This window comes from Chaetodon auriga, chromosome 17, assembly GCF_051107435.1.
Source record: "Chaetodon auriga isolate fChaAug3 chromosome 17, fChaAug3.hap1, whole genome shotgun sequence".
In the NCBI taxonomy this organism is placed as follows: Eukaryota; Metazoa; Chordata; class Actinopteri; order Chaetodontiformes; family Chaetodontidae; genus Chaetodon; species Chaetodon auriga.
The window spans coordinates 14,731,203-14,751,370 of NC_135090.1; the positions used below are offsets into that span (position 1 = coordinate 14,731,203).

At 42.5% G+C, this 20,168-nt stretch overlaps 1 protein-coding gene across 5 annotated transcripts in view; it reads right to left on the bottom strand.

Moving 5' to 3' along the window:
- Nucleotides 1-20,168, bottom strand: part of LOC143335403 (CUB and sushi domain-containing protein 3-like) — a 318,991-nt gene that overhangs the window by 81,574 nt on the left and 217,249 nt on the right. For all 5 annotated transcript variants that reach the window (XM_076754808.1, XM_076754807.1, XM_076754806.1 and 2 more), the window contains exons 12-15: nt 13,602-13,705; nt 12,519-12,631; nt 2,045-2,227; nt 1,313-1,639 (exon numbers count right to left, since the gene is read on the bottom strand). In XM_076754808.1, coding sequence (XP_076610923.1) covers nt 1,313-1,639; nt 2,045-2,227; nt 12,519-12,631; nt 13,602-13,705 — 727 coding nt within the window. The remainder of the gene's footprint in view (nt 1-1,312; nt 1,640-2,044; nt 2,228-12,518; nt 12,632-13,601; nt 13,706-20,168) is intronic.

Here is a 20,168-nt window from a genome sequence, read left to right on the forward strand (position 1 = left end):
CAGAATATTGTGAGCTGAAATCTCGCTGTGAGGAAACTTGTGGACAGGATGCTTCAACATTTTGGGAAATGTGTCTGTTTGCCATCAACCCCTGCAGTCAGATGGGAAGATCAATATCAATTTCCATTTCTGTTTGTCTGGTATGGAGACGTGTTTAGCCTAAATTAGCTCAAAGACTGCAAGCAGGGGCAAACAGTTCACCACTATCAAAAATAAACAAATGCTCCTTCCAACAAATCCAAAACGATCGTATTTACTGTACATGTTGTATCCTGTTGTCGAGCGAGCTCGTCGTCAATACATCTGAGAGTCGCCTGTGTTTTGATCAGTTACTAAAGTCTGCACGGCTGACAACTTTACAATGAAGACAGAACTTCTGAGATGTTAGCTGCTCCTAAAACACTCTTGGTTTGTGTTTCGACATGGGTTAAAGACGCAGGGTATGATGTTTAAAAAAAGGCAATTTGGGAGTTTTTGGAAGTTTCACTTTGACAGAACTAGGTTTCCACTCTTGTCTGGTCTTTGTGCTAAGCAGGGCTAAACACATGCTGGAGCCCTCTCTGTACTGGACGCAGAGATGAAAATGATTTGAGTCCTCTCATCTGACTTTGGGTATGACAAAAAAAAAGCCAGAAAGTTCCCAAAAAGCGTTCCTTTAATGCCTTGTTTCATCTTTCTTCTGCGACCTCTATTCTTAACTGGCTCACTGGCCGCATGACCCCTCATGCGTCGATGAGGTTTGTCTTTGCTGGAACATCTCTTCGAGCTGCTGAGGCCTCCAGTCTGATCTAACTTTTAGCGAATTAAAAAAGCTTCTATCTGAAATGAAACAACCCATATTTCAGGGGGGGAAAACAGCACGTCTGCTCTCTCTAAGTGATTGTTGTGATGAAAATTAAGGAGAATACATTTGAATTTTAGGCCACAGAATGTGTTCAAAAATGGATGAATATACTGTTACACTCAGAATGAAACCACCTCACATCTAATGCAACCGCTACAGGTCTGTGCTGAAAGTCATACATAAAATTCATGTGGAGTCATATGAGAAGTGTTGTTTTATAGCTTCAGAGCAGAACAATGCCTCACACTCTCCTGCATTATTCTGCTGCAAAAGTATGAGTATAACCCTCGATTATCTTCCTTTTCCTGCCATAACCGTGAATCAAACTCATGTGTTAAACTCAGACTTTGGTCATTTGTAGTTTATTATCAATATACTACAGCCTCACCCTGTTTTATAGCACAGCGGATAAAATGTATCATTCCTCTGTATTAAAATAGGAAAGTGAAATAGAAAAAAATGACATACTGCTGTATGTGATATTAAATCCTCGTCCTGACATGGAGTGATCAGCCTGAAACTCCAGCCGCAGTGTGTTGGTGTTGGATGTCAGATGGGAAGGACTCTCAGCTCCAGAGAACCTCCCGATGACGAGGGCATCATTTGTCTCGCCATCTTTCACCGTCAGGGAATCATAGGGTGCCTCGAGGTCAAAGTCATTAAATGCCAAGTGGATTCTGGAGCCTGGATCCGATTGGATGAGCCAGACACAGTTCATGTTGTTCCCATAGCCTTCTGGGTAATCTGGGGAGAGGACGGTTCCTGAGGGAGCTGTGAAGTTGGACATGCAAGGGACTGTGGGAGGAAGAGACGTACCAGAATATGGATGGAGACAAACAGACGGACAGACAGACAGACAGAGAGGGACAGACGGACAGACAGACAGACAGACAGACAGACAGAGAGGGACAGACAGAGAGGGACAGACAGACAGAGAGGGACAGTGGGGAGAAACAACAATTAGGAAAAGAAGGCGAGGGGAGGGAAAGAGATGAAGAGAAAGAAGAGAAAGAAATTTTCTGTTAAATATTCATCTCCAGAGCATCATCGGTCATCATTTGCTCCAGGCCATAATAAACCCTGTACTGTCACCATGGTGACAGGTCAGACTGAAAGTTATCAACATCAGAGCAGGGGTACGGCTGCACACTCTGCGGCCGTACCCCTGAAACTCACCGACACAATGATCTGAATACTTACATATACATATGGGGATGTTTGCTGACCACTGATTGTTGTCTTGGCAGGAGATGGTTTTCTCTCCAATCAGCTCGAAGCCAAACTGGCACTCAAACCTCAGGATTCCTCCGTTTGAGAAGCTGTCTCCTTCTCTTATGCCATAGAGAGGAGTTCCAGGGTCACCACAACTCTCTTTGTCTATTTCTGTAAAGACACGGGAGACATTTAGCATCTGAGCTCCACTGCTGTCCAAAAGCAAAACAGGCATCAATGAGCCCAACTGTTAAGACTGGTGACATGTTCTTTCATTAACATGAACATTTCTTTTGAGTCAGTCCCACATTTTTAATGTCCTGCTGCCATAAATACTCACTGGAGCACCAAATCTGTGTTAATCCACAGCAGAAAATAGTGCCCCACAAATGTGATAATAACTCCTATTAAATAATAATAAAAAAAAATATAGCATCTGCTTGTTTTAAGAAATATTTGAGATGAACACACACACACACACACACACACACGCACGCACGCACACACACACACACACGTATGTATATGTGTGTGTGTGTATATATATATACATGAGGCTGAGTCTCACAGGCTGAGGAATTCAGAAAGTACTGAGAGATGGACTAACACATCAATATTTTTGGTCTTTTATGGGATTTTTTTCTGACAGAAAGAATAAATAAAGGATATTGCCAGCCTTATCCTTTACATGGATCTTGATCCAACCCAATTACTGGAGCTAGCTTATTTGGTACGTCAATGTCCACCATGCAGAAATGATTTCTGACACACATAAGGTAGGCATAATAACATACATGGTATATAATAAAAACAGCAAAGCAGCTTCTTCACAACTAAAAACACCAGCATGAAGGTGGATTATGTTTTAAGAGTAACACTATGAGGCAATGATGCAAGGTCAGAAAATACTTTCTGCCGTGCTGCTAATTGGACGTACCCTCATGAACCTGAGGTGCCGTGTTTGCAGTGGTTACGACTTAGTTCCTTTCATTCAAAACTTGCTACCATCAGGTGTTTCCATTCATGTCTCTGTATTGTAACTGTATGTTCAAAGTGGAAGTGAGGTGTAGGAAAGCAGCTGGAGCCACATGGATTGCTATTATTACACCCGTTTTCGCTGACATCTGTCCTCTGTCATTTCAACAAAAGAGAGTGATATCTGTTACTCAAACCAGTGTCGAGCTGTAACCGTCTCTCCAGTCACCACGCAGTGTTAAACGCTCAGCGGTCAGCTCTCCCTGCTGTGAACCACGATGTCACGCTACAAGAGCTCATCATCCATTTTGAACAGAAATACTGCAAACCGGAATCATGCTTGAAGATGATTGGCTCTTGGTTTGCTGCTTCTACTTCTTGGTTCACGTAGAATGGAGCAGGTTTGTATTCATCTCCTTCTGTGGGCCTCGACAAGTATTCATGACACCTGTTTTTTTCCCACATTCGGCCTGACCATGAGGTTGGACGGATCCCTCTTTGATTCTACATAAAGGTGCCACTGTGTCACCATAATTCTCTTTAACATTTTGTGTATGGTATTTCTGGAAATATACCCTCTATTTCCCCAGCCTTCCCCTCCTTTATTCCCCCTGCTCTCCACTCCTATTTTCGGTGTTATTTACAGGAGTGGTCCGTGGCAGGAAGCGAAGGTGTGTGCTTTATGTGTGTGTGTTCCACTGCTTGTATACCTGAGCGTGTGTGTGTGCTTGTGCGCGTATCTGAGTGCGTGTTTGTGATGTATTGCATTAATTTCCATCATGACATCGTCTTTATGAGACTCGCAGACTCAACCAATCACAACCTGCCTAACACACATGCTTGTGCATGAACACGCACGCACCTTGCAGGAGAATAGAGAACAAATTGCTTTGGAGAGAAAACGGGCGTACTTTCGGAACATTCCTATACTACTCACACACACACACACACACACACACACACACACACACACACACACACACACAAATACTGTACATGTATGCACCACTCATACACACACAATGTCTATCCCACAGCATCACATACAGGGATACACACATTTCTGTCTCCCACATGCACATACACACACGAATAATCCTATTGTGTTTGTCACAACATGGCTGACAGAGGCACAAAGGGGATTAGGCTCCTTAAAGTGTATGTGTGTGTGTGTGTGTGTGTGTGTGTGTGTGTGTGTGTGTGTGTGAGTGAATGTGTATGCTTGTGAGTGCAACTTCAATATTATGTTTGTGATTGCACATTGAGCCCCATCCCAGTCTGTTCTGTAATACTCCATCATGTTCACACCACAATATCCATGGGAATACACTTATATGCACACAAACACCATAAACTCCATGCAAACAAACACACATACACAAAAGAGGAGTGTAAATGCACTACCGTTAAAGATCGGAGAGAGTAAGGTAATAGATTTCGGGGGGATAATGAGATTGGAGGGAAAAAGCTTATTGGCTGTTTCTCTTTTGTGACCACTGTGAAATTGATTTCACGGCTAGGTTGCTAATAGTAATCGAATGCTGAATGTATGGTCGTATAGTTGTGTGCATAGTCTAATGTTTGTCATATGCTATAAACCGCTGCAAGTTCTGGCCGTTGCCGTACTTTATTTGCGATATGTGTATCCTTCGCCAGCGTCTCCGAAACAAAAGCGAGATGCATTAAACGCATTAAACCACATAAAATAATAATCTGAGGTAGCTGTAATAGCCACGGAGGAGGAGGGCTTGACTGGAAAGTCGTATGCACACTCAAGCAGGTTTGCAGTGTGAGGAATAAATGAGAAATTCAGCCTGCCTAATTAGCTTTTGGTTGTCTGAATGTGTGACCTAAAGGGAGAGACTCAAATTGACTTGTTCACACTGTAGACATCAGTGAGGACGGTCTGTTGAATGAAAATGATCTCATTTATTACACTCACAATACTGACATTTTTTCAGCCTCTCTCAGGTTCCACACCAGGCCACTGAGGAGCTTTTGAGGATTGATTTGATGTGAGATGTGTGTATAAGAAAGACATCAATTTCCTGTTCTCATTAAAACACACAATCTTTGTCGGCTCTTGTTACATAAAGTGCACAAAATGTTTTTTGTGCTCGCTGGTGTAACTCCCACATACCTATAACTCTCTGTAAATTGGACTTCAGGATCACAGATAATAATTGGGCTGTTTTCTTTGATCTGGACACATCACCGGGCAGAAATACATCACTCCAGACTGCTGTAAAAACGCCTCAACTCCAGGCCCAGACTCTGTCTCATGACCCTGTAATAGCCTTGTGATTTCAACATAATCAGTGGATTTCAGGATGTGCCTGTCCTCAATAACATTCCTGCAATCTGTGTACAGAAAGTGCAGGTGAGAAAACAGGGCACCTGCACCTCGCAAGCAGTTTTGCCATTTTTGTTCTTCTGCGATGTTACTTCCTCTCCGTGTCTGGCAACATGTTCGAAACTCTGAATAAACATCTGACCAAACATCAGTGAACGCAGTACACAGTGTTCTACCAAAACAAGGGTTAAAACCAATCAGAGCATGCCAAGACTAAACTTTTTTCAAATGCTTCTCCTGCTTATAGTAAAACCAAAGAGTCTAATGAGCTCCAAACCATCTGGAGCTGCTTCTTGATGAGCCTTCCAAATGACTTCGTGACTAACGAGGGCCAAAATGGCATCTCATATGTTCTAAGTAAGTACAACATTGCTTAGTCAATCCCTGTCCGTTTATTCCATTTTAGTATTCAGGAGATGGGGAATTTTGAAATGGCCATCAGTCAAATCTGGAATCAGGACAGTTCACTGCACTCACTCGTTAGCCATACGCGATTTGAAATGTATAGAACACACTATTAAACCCTAATGAGAGAAACTACCCATTTTTTTTTTTTTTTTTTTACAAAGGCTTTTGACTGAGTGAGCTACAGCACAGACACAGCACTTCAATATCAGGAACACTGGTGGCTACATGAGGAGTGAACATTACATGAGTCAATAATTCATGAGTAGAAAATGAAATGCTGTCCACAGTTTTGTGATGAAGTAAGGCCTGCTCGTCACAGGTTACCTCTGAAGCACACATGCATGTGGGTACACACACACACACACACACACACACACACACACACACACACACACACACACAACCGAAAAAAGCGTCCAGCTTTGGCTCACTACCCAAATATTCAGGTGATTGACTGTAAAATTGAACCACATTTCTGGTTATGTTTTGAATGAATATTTCATGAATTCATATTTCATGGTGTTTCGGCCGCTCTAAATGAAATGCTGTTTAGTGCTGTGTAATTAACAGGCTCCTGCACGCTACCTGGACAACAGTGCTGCAACCAGATTGAGATCCTGCGGGACCCAGCACAAATCTAACGGGTGCGGGAATTATTTACAATAATGCTGGTTGGAGCGTGGTGCTGGGCGCGTTATTAAATTTCATATATGAAAATATGAGATGCTGTTGTTATTGAGCTTATAAATGCTCTGTCCTTCACACACGTATTCAAATATGATGCCAAATAACGTTGAGGTGCAGTCATGTTTTTCCCTCTTCACTAAAGTTTGCTTTCTCCATTTCAGCCATGGAGTCATGTTGCAACCACACACAGAAGCACATGGCTGCACAAATGCAGGGAAACATGAAGGAAACACAGACATTGTGGTCTCTCTGTACCTCCCAGCACACACGTACACACACACACTCTAGATCCATCAAATCAGGGGTCAACTGTGCTGTAAAAATCCACCTTGACATCTTTCCCTCCTATAAAACACATCACATATTAAAAACCATAAAAAGCAGATGAAAAATCTAAAATAAAATCTCAAAAGTAAGAGCTGACGTTATGACACGGTGATGGGATCCTGATGAAGAGGGAAAAAAAGAAGCTACAGATGTGGAAACATTCAAATTCAGGAATTTTATTTTTGCTTCTCCGGGAAGGCGCCGTGATATCGTGTGTTTAATGCATGAGCCTTAGCTGCAGAGTAATGGCACGTACGCTAATAGCATGCTATGAGATAAACCTCGCAACATCTAGCATGTGGAGCAAACTAGATAAACAGCATTTGTCATGAGATTAACACATGTACCATCTAGCCCTCTTTTAGACCTGGCTGTGAAGCAGGCACTTGATGTTTATGCTGCACTTTGTAGTCTCCTAGCACAGTGTTACATAACACAGGATGATGGGATAATGCTGGAATGATGCACTAAAAAAACGCCGGAGCTCGAGGGAATGACTCATCGCCGGAAACGAATTCTCGAAAATCACCATTCACATGTGTCTCAGTAAAAATAGACGAGAGGTGAGGCAAATATTTGCGGTTGTTATTCTGTCATTTAAGGGCACCATATTGGGAAAAAAATGCTCAGATGGATTTATTTATCTATGTAGACATATGCTTAGCAGGCAGATTTATCCCAAAAAATACATGTTTTTATCAGTTTGCAACACAGGATTGCACAGTAAAACACAAATTGCAGCCTTTTCACATATATAAATAATCAGCTGGCTGGCATTTTCACAGGAAGGACTCGACATCTGGGATACACCGTCCATCAGCTCTGACTATGATATATATTGTATTAATGTACAAACTATAAATATAGTATAGCATGTTTCTAACTTCTAACATCAATCACCCAGTTCTGGCCAGTCCCGACTGGTCTGAAGATGGCCCTTATGTGTTGTTAGTAAAAGCTCATTTCTGGCTTCACAAAAGACACGTCACACACCACGTGACAGTTCAGTCTGATGTACAGGTGCCACATCCACGGTCGAAACGTGGCCTGAGTGAGCAGCAGGTGAGTGAGGGCAAATGAGCACCTGTGCCTGCTTCAATTGGCAGGAATCAGCTGCTGCTCCTAAGTGGAACAGAAGGTTTACTCTGTGTGGAGCTTTGGATCCTGCATCAATCCAATTGGCAGCTGCTGCATTTGAATTATCATCAAATGTATTATTAAAACCCCATTCTGCTGCGGCCCTTAAAATCTCAAAAGCAAGATGAGCTGATGACAAAACACTGCTGCGGGCCCTCTGAGGTCTTTGCAAACAGCGTGGACGGGCTTTACCAAATCACTAGTTTCAAAGAAAAATAGGAGAGGAAGAACTGAAAAGGGTGGAATCTGTATAGCCACACGCCAAAACTCCTTTCTGACTCAGAATATGACTGGTGAAGTTAATAATACATGACTTTATGAGATGGACTTTATTCAGAAAGCTTCATCTGAAAGTAGTCCAGGCCCTGCTGCATCCACTCCAAGCAAGTTCAGTACATTTCTTCTTCTTGCTGTGTATTTTATGAATATATATCATTTTATTAAATAATACATGTACAGAAATATACCTGAGATACACATTCAAATCGTATTGAGAAACCTCACTGTGGTGGTGTCTATTTTCAAACCGACCGAAAGCCATTTTTAAGCGGATTTCATTCTGTAAATACACACGCAGAAACCCTGACATGCATCCACGCACTCTACTGTTCATCTGTTTCATTTCAGAGAAAATTAAATCACTCAGACGCTGTTTTACTGTTGCTGAACTGGAAAAATAAAGCAAATTCAAGGTACATATTATGCTTTGAAAATGCTTGTACTCTAGGTATCGTATAACACGTGGATATATTACGCTCTAAAACATCAATGACACCTCTTTATGCTTGTGCTGACTGATATATAAGCTTATGATCAATTCATTTATTCATAGAGTGGAGAGAAACTCTGAAACTTTAATGTAAATGATGTCAATAATGTTGCAGTGCTCCCTTAAATCTATAGCTGTGACACGCTGTGAGTCGGGGTAGACTGAAAGATTGCTGTACAGGCAGTCTGGACCGCTCTGTGTGTGTGTGTGTGTGTGTGTGTGTGTGTGTGTGTGTGTGTGTGTATATATGTGTGTGTGTGATTTGTATGCCTAGCAACAGGGAGTGGAGTCAAAGTGTTGCAAGGTTGGTGACCTTGGCTTTAATAATAGATGAATGGTGACAAGAGAAAAGAGAGAGAGGGAGAGAGAGGGAGAGAGAGAGAGAGAGAGAGAGAGAGAGAGAGAGAGAGAGAGAGAGAGAGAAACAGAAGCAGGACTGGTCAAAGACAACACAAAAAAAGAGGTGTGTTCTGATACAGGAAATTGGTTGAAAGGGAGACGCGAAGAAACCAAACAACAGTGCATTAAACAGCAACTGAGAGAGAAAATGTTGTGATGTTCTGAAGAAGGGAGAGAGAGGGAGAGAGAGAGAGAAAGAGAGAGAGAGAGAAAGAGAGAGAGAGAGAGAGAGAGAGAGAGAGAGAGAGAGAGAGAGAGAGAGAGAGAGAGAGAATGGGGGATAGAGAGAGGGCTAATGAGGAAAAATGAGACAGATGGAGAGACAGACAGAGGGAAGGGAAGAGAGGGTGAATGTGTGGAGTGAAAGAGGTGAGTGACTTGTTGGTGGAGCTTCGTTGGCTCACTGATGGAGGACCTGTCTAATGCACACACACACATAGATTGTGCAGTGCATCGGTGACTTTGCAGCAAGGCTAGAGTTACTGATAATGTTTATATTTCATAGCCAAGGTCTACGGGATGTGGCTTTAGGAATACACACACACACACAAACAAACAGTGTCTTTTTCAAAAACACACATGCATCTCACACAGCCGCTCACTAAAGCCACAGGCGCCACCAACTAAATCTTGTGGGTGATGGCGCCAGCATTCAGAGACAAACACATTTATCTCGCTCTTACTGTTGTGGACCTTCTCAGGTCATGGTGGTTTAAGTGAGAAAGTCCAACTTAAGGATATATATGTACATTTGGGTACTGAAGTGTCCTGTTACTCATCAGCTGACACACAGCTTTACACCAATATATCTATGATGAGCTAATATCGGCTGGAAAACATGAGCCGGGCAATCGAATGAACCTACAAACCATTTGCTGTCATTTCATTAAGCTTGTTGGATAAACATAGTTAGAAGTACGTAGAATATACCTGCTGCAGTGAGTATAGACAGCTAAATCCCTGCAAATAAGAGAACATCAGACTGTCATGCTCGCACAAAGGAGTATTAAAGCGTGGATGCACTTAAGTGGCGGTTCTCTCCATTAATTTTTCTATCGATCTCTTTGGGGAAATTACTCCGGAGGAATGAATGAGGATAAGTGCAGCTATTGTGCAGCCTCTTAGCAGACGCCTGTTATGATTTCAAGACGGTTTGACACCCTGGAAATTTTTAAATATGCAGTTCTTTATCTAATCATGTTTGAAGCTGCTGCATGGTTTGGAGCAGATTATAGCTCGAACAGATACTACAAAACGAATCAAACATGAGGACTGTACTGTTAGACTGCAGGACTGAAACCACTTCGTACACAGCAGAATCAAAGTGGACCTAAAATGCTGTAGAATTTAAAACTGCACCATACAACAATAGTAAAAACCATATAATTCAATTGGACTGTGTTCTTTTAATCACCATTTAGAGGCAGTATCTTTTGAACTCAAAGAGTATAAAGGGGTAAAGTACTTTAAAACAACACGTATCATTGTCCCACCAGCTTTGGAACTTTGTGCATCACCATGTTCAGCACTGTGACCTCATTATGACAGTAAATCCACAGATAATCCACCCAAACGAGGCGCACAAAGTTCATTCCTGCCGCACAGCTCACCTCTCTGCGTTTCATGGCCTGTAATCAAATTCACATTACATCTATCAAATAGAGACCTTTGGAAAGGTTAATTTTTTTCAGTATGGCAGGGGTTGCATTGACAGAACAGATAAAAACAGCTTTTAATTGATATTCAGATAAAGGTCAGGTGTTGGTAGAAAAACATTTGTTTTTAAGATAAATAAAGCAGAACATTTATCCTGACAGTCGAAAAACATGCCCTGAAATACACTCTATAGTTAGAAAATAACTTTTAGAAGAACTTGCATTTTCCTTGTGAAAGATTCAAGTGAAAGTAGGTGATGATGGTTCATCCTTCACACACAAATCTGACCCGCTGTTCGTCTCAAAACTAGCGATAAGCATGATCAGTTGACTGGTCGATTAAATGTTGCTTCCCTCGTGAGAAAGCACCAGAAACATTAACAGATTTAACTTTTTTAAAAAATATTTTGTTAATGCTGTTAATACGCATCTAAATTACAGGATACTGTGCTCATAATGCACAGCAGGGTTCCCGGTAATTACTGTTACCTCCGGTCACATTGTCAGGTGAGAATAATTCCAGAGTTAGATGTGAAAATATTCCGTCTCTGCACGCTGTTTTCTCCCACTGCTGCTCTGCTCTTTCGCTAAAATCATCTGCAAACAAAAACCGTCTGAGATGCTCGACTGATTGAGGGTGACCTGCGATCATCTGTGGACCTTCAGTGGTTGAAGACAAGGCGGCATTTCCCTCCAAAGCTCAAATCCATAATGTACAAAAACACACAGACAGAGACGTGCCAATTGTTTGCATCCATGAGAAAGCAAATGAATGAAAGAATCAGTGTTACTTCATTCATTTGTACAAACATGTTGTCAAATACACAGAATCTGTTTGCATTTTCCAATGAGTTTATATTCAAAGTGAGACCATGTGGGCATACTGGAGAGAGTCCACTGTGGCCTGTGGTGTTACATGACAAAGGCACAACCACAAGATTTTCTTCAGTCTCTTGCTTTGCAGAGGTATTATTCATCACCACCTGAGCTCGTCTCCTCTGACTTTCTTGTTTTATCGTAGTAAATAAATCATTGAAATGTTTGTCTGTGACATGGTAAATCATACCATAACAGTAACAAAATTAGAGAGAGAGGGGAGTGAAGTCGGTGTATTTAGTTGTAAAGTAAGACAAACAGCTTTATCTTAAGTTTCTCCTAGGAGCAGAAGTGGGCTGTGGAGCCATGTTGGTGCAGTGTTTGCACAGAGTGCTGCAACCTCAACCACTAAAGTGACACTCTCTGGCCCTAAAAGCATGTTTTCCATACACAATGACTGGAAAAGGAGCAGCTGGAAAACGATGAATACATGTTTGTGTCACAAACTCGATATGACTCTTCTCATGATCAGAATTTGATCACCCATAACAGGAAGGCAGCTGGCTCGGACCTGCATCCCCTCACCAGGCTCAGCTGGAGGAGGATTTTGCCGTGCACTTTAAGTGCCAGGAGAAAAAGCCATACAGGCTTTTTTTGCCACATGTGCCCAGTGAGCTACTTTCATCAGAATGGCCGGAGTGCCATCTTTGAACACACTATCCAGCTCCCCTTAATACATCCATGGTCACACCAGACCAGGCAAGGCTGTAGTAGCAAAAGCCTAGAGTGTACTGAATTGAATTGAACATAAGGAGGAGGTTCAGTGGCCAACAAATATTTTTGAGGGTAAAGTTTACCCAAAAACTTTTCCCAGCCCCTTCACACACATCATGTATAAATCGTCTACTTTTTCTCTGACATAAGCTTATTTCTTACCTTTGTAGTTGATCTTAAATCCTATCGATCCGACACTCTCATCAGACTGCAGGTGAAGCCACATCTGGTGGGTCATGCTGACTATCAGGTCAGGGACAAAGCTACCTGATAGGCTGGGGCATAAAACACATTATAATTAAATCATTCTCATCACAATCACCATTAGAAAAAAAGCATCACTTTCATCACTGCAATCACAGCCATAATCAAATTCTCAAGTGCTGCTCCGAGTGTGAACAAATTGCAGAAGCATACTGCGCGGGAGTTGAATGCTTTGCTTCGGTTTGCTTTGGTTTTGCAGAACGCTCCCGCAGGAAAGCAAATTGCTCACACTACATTCACACTTCCCGGCGTGTTTTTTTTTTTTCCGACAGCCAGCGGCTTGAAAGTTAACAGTGACCGACTCCAAAGTGAATTGAAATCATCCACTTTGTAAAGACTCTGCATCTGCCATCCTTTTGGGCACTGCAGACAGAGACTTCTCAAAAAAAAATAAAAAAAGAAATCAGGAACAATTCATCTTTTTTTGCAGAGCATACATAATGCAGACTGCTGTCTCACAATCCGACTAATTGCGAAAAAGAAGATGGAAAAGTTCAAGCTTGCTGGCAGCTGAAGGCTGTACATCAACAACAAGAATGGAAATGAACCAAGTACAAGAAGACGGTTTGGTCGTAGCTGTTACTCTTATCATTCAGACTCTGTTGCGGAGCGTTCGACAGACTGACAATAGCGCTGCTGCTAATAGGAAAACATTCATTTGGTGAAGCTGTTTTGTTGCCATATTCTGCCTGGTACAAACATGCTCTGCGTTAAACATATCAGTGATACTTCTTGGCTCCTGAAAACTTTTTTTTTTTAAAGCAGCTACTACACTAAACTGCCACCACTCATGTTGGTATTAATAGATAAGATACAGTGTGGGATTTCACACCTCAGACTCTGAGATGAATAATGTAGTGAAGTCAAGTTTTTATATTTATAAAGGCCAAAGTCAAAAGTGTTTCTCTAACAGTTTTACAGCTTGTCCACATTTGATTGGCTAATAAATGGGAATATGTTAAAGGATAGTGTAATACTTACACCTGTAGTATGGTTGTAGGATCTCCCACCTCTCCTCCATCTCCTATAGTCAGAGTATCGTAGGCGATCTCCAGGTCAAACTCTTCAAAGTTGATCTGGATCACCTGAAGTACACACAGAAAAACACGGACACGTATGTCGGTCAGTTTAATGCCGCTTCCTCTATTTAAGTTTAGGACCACAAAAGTCGAGGCTAGTAAATCAAAAGGCACAAGAAGAAGAAGAAGAAGAAGAAGAAGAAGAAGAAGAAGAAGAAGAAGAGAACAAACATTAGAGACCTCAGAACTCTACAGTATATTCACTGACCTCAGTTTAAGAGCTGTAGAACTGAGCCATCATATCTACAAGTAATAGAGCTGCTGTAAGGAAAAAAAGCCTTTTTCTTGAAAAATTACAACTTTTCATAGAAATTACAACTTTATTTCCCTAATGCAACAATTTTTCTTCTGAAAGTAGTTAGATTTTTCTAACAGCAGTCCCAACAGATGTCGCACTTTCTCAACAGGAGCACTGAACATGCAGGATCAATAGGCTGAGGTAAAATACACTCATACCGTCGAGTATAGATACTACAAAAAAACAGCAATTGAAATGAAACGCATTGGTCAAAAAAATAAAATTTACAATGTCATAACTACTGTCTACCCAAACCATACAACACCACTGACCCAATCATAACCAGCGTGTGCTCCATAGCTGTTTAGATTTTCACCTATGACCATATCAAAGACACGTTTACCCTCTTATGGAATTATACATGAACAAAGGTGAATCATGAGAATTCATTAATGCATCAGACAGCGCGGTTCGAGTTCATTCAGTGCTGCGAGAGGAACGAGGAAGAGACGAGAAACACCTCCTGCGCCGCACTCGAAACTGAGAGAATCAGCACACAGCTCAAAACTCTGATCAGGAATTATTAAACCAACACTTTCTGTTTCATCTAAGACCAGAGAGAAACGCATTTGGCAGAGGAGAAAAGAGAAAAGGAGAGAAGAGAGAGAAAGAAAGGATGAGGCGGACAGAGAGCAGATAAAGAGAAGGAGGAAGATGGAGGCAGATGGGAGAAGGGAGGAGAGGAGGAGGAGGCAACAGAGAGGAATTGGGGGTAATAATGAGCACATCTTTGATGCTAGCAATGTACAGCGTTAGAATATTTCAAACTTGAATTCTGACTTGACCCTCAGGGGAAGACTGAAACCTCACTCTGCCTTCCCTTCCTCTCTTCCTCTTTCCTTGTGAGGAATTTTCAGATTTCCAGATTCAATATTCTGCTGCAGGACTTCAAAACCAGCCAAAACATCATAAAGGTCTGAGTCTCCAGCCTGCTGGTGTTTTAACCGACAGCATATTTACCTGCGTATCCATATGATAATGTCTCTGTGCATCTGTTCCTGCAGCATGTATTCAAACATCCTCTTTGACATCATGAATACAGCTCTTTTTTTTTTTCCCTTCTCGATATGCAACCTGAATACCCGGGGCCATGATACCACTTTTGCACATGTTGTAATATAAACAGCTTATCCTCGCTGTGACCTTAACCATTCAATCTGTGCAGAGAGAGGGAACAAATGCAAAACTCAGCGCTCCAAACGGCGGCCATGCCTTTCCACTCATCTGCTGTTTAACTACTTATCTATGGGCAGCGTCGCCTCATTCACTTCTGTTCACGGGGTTAATTTTTTATTTCTTTCACCCCAAAAAGCTCAGTCAGTTCTTGACGTTGCTAACAGGTGGACTTTTTACTTGATATTACAGGAGACAGCACAACTGATGTTGCCAAACCACAATAAAACCAAGCAGTGATCTGCCCATTGCTCACAATGCTGACTCAGTCTTGTCGGCATGTAAGGCAGCAGACTGGAGTAAAGCATCAACTACCTGCTAAACTCTGACAAGCACACACACACGCGCATGCACACACGCACACACTGTATGACCAGCACTCAAGCACACATCCGCTAAGGCACTAACTAATACTGACAGGCACAGCTTTCTGAAGATGGATGGGTCTCTTTCTGCGAATACATTGTCACCATTTTCACACTTATCATAATATTCCTACAAGTGCAAAGCAGGCGTTCAATACAACAGGTCTGACAATAAATAATGTCCACCAGTATACGTAAACAATGTTTCTGCGTGTCTTTTCCACAGGCAAGACCCGAATCCTGCATTTAAAGTGTCAATCGCTCCGATTATGATAATGAAAATACCATGTTTCATACTTCTTCGTGTTGCACAGTCTAGTTGCAATAACCAGCTCACGTCAGTAGTTAACCTGCTGGTGCTTCCACTGCAGGAAATGTGCATGAGCTTCTCTTATATAAAGCACAACTGATGGTTTAACTATGCTGGTTTGCATGCTGCAGAGAACAATCATGTCCCCCTTACACGATCCATAATGAGTTCAGTTTCAACCAGTCCAGATTGGGCTTTTACATACTTCATGTCAGTGTGCTTTCCTGAGTGCACTCTTCACACCAGCCCTGAATTTCCAGAAGAACTTCAGACGGTGCTTTAGTAGTGGAAAATATTCCAGCAAATGTCCGCAGCAGGTCACAGCAGTGAGTAGATGCTGTGCTACTGCAGCTGCCATTCATCTGTGTCTGAAAGGAGAAACTTGGCCTTTTCTGGAGGCTGATTGCTGTTATTTGGCGTACATTTGAACATGCATTTGGGAGTATTTCCTCCGCACTGCTTTTAACTCTGGCCTGTAGAATGAAAAAAAAAAAAAACAGCTTTGACAAAACCGAAAGAGGGCAATGAAGGCATCAACAAATTCAAAATAATCTGCTGAATAAATAAAATGAATGGGGAGCACTTACTGAGTGAGTGGCACATGATGTAAACGGCTGGAAATAATGGCCGTTGGTGCTTGAGTTAGCTGGCTGTGTAACAGAGACCATGTCTTTGGTGCTGTGCTGGAAACACACCAGCTTACTGTCTTTGTGTGCACTTTACAGGATACTTTAATGCCACATCACTGCTGTTCACACAGCATTTAAGCACAACTAGAATACAACTACATCACACTGTGCCTGTGTGCCTGTGTGTGTGTGTGTGTGTGTGTGTGTGTGTGTGTGTGTGTGTGTGTGTATGTCCATGCATGTGAACACTGTAGTGAATATACTTAGATTGGAAACTCATTACCGACACTGTGCGAGTCAGTGTTTATGTGTGTGTTCTGTCTCTTTCGGTGTAGAGTGTGTGTTCGTGTGCCTGTGTGTGTGTGTGTGTGTGTGTGTGTGTGTGTGTGTGTGTGTGTGTGTGTGTGCAATAGATGAAACTGAATACTCAACATATTTCTCCTCTGCCCTAATAGGTTGGTGTTCATGAAACATCCATCTCTCTCTCTCTCTCTCTCCCTCCATCTCTGCTGCCTCTCTCTACCGTTCCCTCTCTCTCTTGCTGTCACCCTCTCCGTCTCTCTCTTTCTAATTGGCTGCTGCATTCCTTATTTCCATCCATCTATGGCTTCTAGCCAATGAGGCGACAGAATTGGATTTCCGCTTGATAAAGCACTTCCTTTGGTTGTCTTGGAGACAATGAGGTGGTGGAGGCTCCTCCCTGCCCATACCATAATAAGATCGAGGGATACCTTGAAGAAACTGTGGGAATATCTGAAACACCTGGCGAGCGGCGCAGTCAGTGATGTAAAGGGGGCGCAGACAGGGGTGGGGAATAATAGATTGCCTGTGACAGTCTTACAGTAAACCCTCTGCCATCCGCTCCCCTTCAACGTGCTTGTGCCTGGACTGTATAAATTGAGCCACTGTGAGTGGAGCCGGGCTTTAGCTGAGGAAGACTGATGGCCAGACCCCTTTGCAACTTAGTGTTTTTCCCCTTACTTCTGTTTCACTGAGCTGAATCCACCAGGTGCCTCCTTTTAAGATACCAACTCCGAACAGGAAGCTGTGGGAAATGCATTTGGATCAGAGCGCTCTTTTGCTAAATGTTTAACATTTCTGAACCTGAGCCCTAAAAAAGTGCTATGCTGTTCGTGCTGTCGAGAAGATGCAGAGGTAGGCCGTTTTAATGACTAGCAGCAAGAGAGAGACGCCATTGCAGGGATATTTTATGTCTCTCTGCTTCACGGCTTAAGTGTGTTTGTATGATTTCTGTCGGCCTACAGGCCAATGTAAATCAGCACAATGAGAGCCTACCTAAAACTGTAACTTTCCCTTCTTACTCAATGCCCTTGTTTTACTTTTCTTCCGTGCTTGTTATTGTGGTGTTAACTAAATATTCAGCATGGCAGCGCTGCAGCCGTCTTCTTGTATCCATGGGTTATGCATCATACTGCGCATACAAATGCCTATGGCTCGACGCAAAGCCAGCTCAAATTTCATGTTATCAATTCACACAACAGCTCGCTGCATGTCCAGCTCTATCAGTGAACTAAAGAAATAGCAGACGTGAAGTTGCCACAACTTCCATCTCATCTCATGCATCATAAACAGATAATATGGGGAAAGTGCTTTGATTGGCCGATTTCACAGAAGATGGAAACATGGGAAGAGCAAAAGAAGAAGAAATTAAATGATGGGGAAAATATAGAGAAGACAATAGTAAGACCTGTTTTTCAGAGAGCGAGAGAAGAGAAGAGAAGAGAAGAGAAGAGAAGAGAAGAGAAGAGAAGAGAAGAGAAGAGAAGAGAAGGGAGAAGTCTAGTAATGGCCATCCCGTCATGCCACCCCCAAGGTTAAATGAGAACAGGAGAGAATGAATTGGCTCTAAAGGCTCATTCTGCCAAAACTAAATGAAGCAATAACATCAGAGAGCTATAGAATCCCATTAACACTTAACCTGAGCGAGGGAGCGGAGGGGTGGGCAGACAGAGAGGAAGAGAGGGATCGGGGGGAACGGGGCTGACAGAGACAGAGAGAGACCGAGAGTGGAGAGGGTGAGCTATAGAAACCTTGCGACTCTTTGCCTTCAGAGTGCGAGAAATGAGACAGTGAGAAATGTAGAATATGTGCAGGAAAGTGTGCAACGGAGAGAGCGATGCGAGTGAAACAGTGAAAAACAGATTTTCCCCCTCAAGTGCTCTCCCCCTCCCCTCCCTGTGTTCTCTCTTTCTCCATAGTAATTTGATGGTTTCAGGCTGAGCTCTTTAATGAAGAATCTGGGTGATTCTGAGGACAGAGCCTCTGGGAATGAGGGAGGGGGAGGGATGGGCAGTGTACAAAAGACGGAAAAAGGAGGATGAGACGGGGAGAGTGAGAGAAAGGGAGTAAAGGATAAAATAGGGAGAGACGTGTACAAGCAGTAAAAAAAGAGATGTTCTTCTAGTGGGAGAGGCAGGCTCGACAGACACTCTTCCCTTCCTCTGAGGTTGTTGCGGTGCTCGCACCATCACCCCCATCTTCAGCCTCAGACTCCCTCTTTTCTGTGTGCCAGTGTGTGTCTGTGTGTGTCGCTGCCGTCTCTCTTCAGGAGATCAACTGACCGCTCGCTTGCCTACTCAGCTGTCCCCTCATTCCCTCATCAGCCTCCTAATTGAGGACAGGATTTTACTGCAGCTCGCCAGATCATCGGCGCTCTCGTTCTGTTCTCGACCGTTACCTGTTGTTTACCTGCCAGTTCCCCGCTGTTTGTTTGCCTCCACCACCTGCCCAACATACGCCTGCTTTTGAACTAGTAAATTACCGTCGACTTGACTATATGTGTCTCTGAATGTGAAATTTCCTGTTGCCCACTAATTACTTCAACTAGCAAACAATGAAATGTCCTCAACACTGACTGTGAGCAGAATGTTAAAGGGAGGGTGACCAATGTCTGTGTATGAAATCATGAATTTTAGCAATCATGAAGTTGATCATTACAAAATCAACACTGTGATATGCGGTAAATCCATTTATATGGTTAATTTTCTAATAGATTAAAGGCCTCTATACAGTTTGCTCTGCCGTTTACATTAAATAAATGTGTACTGAAATGTGTGATATTGGCTCTAAGTGAAGCCCTTTTCATAATAATAACATTTAGTACAAGTATTTCTAAAGTTTAAAAACTTAAACTATCTTCAAATTGACTGATTAATGCTTCAGCAACTTTAAAACACCCTTCTTTGGAAGGAAATGACACTCATCTGATGGCAGTAAGACAAGTCTGACAGAACTGAAGATGCTAATCCTGAGCAAGATGTAGATTTGCACATTGACATGCATGTTCCTTTTCACAGGTGTCCGGTGTGAATAGAACAACTTGTCAAGACAGATGAAAAATGAATGAACTGGGATGAGAGATGATTTGGAGTTATACTAAATGATTTGTCACTTTTTTGTCATCTCTGTCTGGCTCTTTAAACGGGCTTAGTGTGTTGATAAGCCTCCATTTCTCTGTCTCACAGAATTTCTGCGAGTGTCTAACTGATGAATATGAGCACAACGCAGGGTGTAAAAGTCAGATTTGCAAAGGAGCACAGGTCAGATACGTCGTAAAAAGTTTTAACGTAGAGGTCCTCGTGAAGCTCTGACCACTCACACCCGAGCACCAACCTGCCACCTCTGTGTCGGGTCAGGTCGACTCTAATTGCTACGGGTCTTCGTAGCTCAAAGA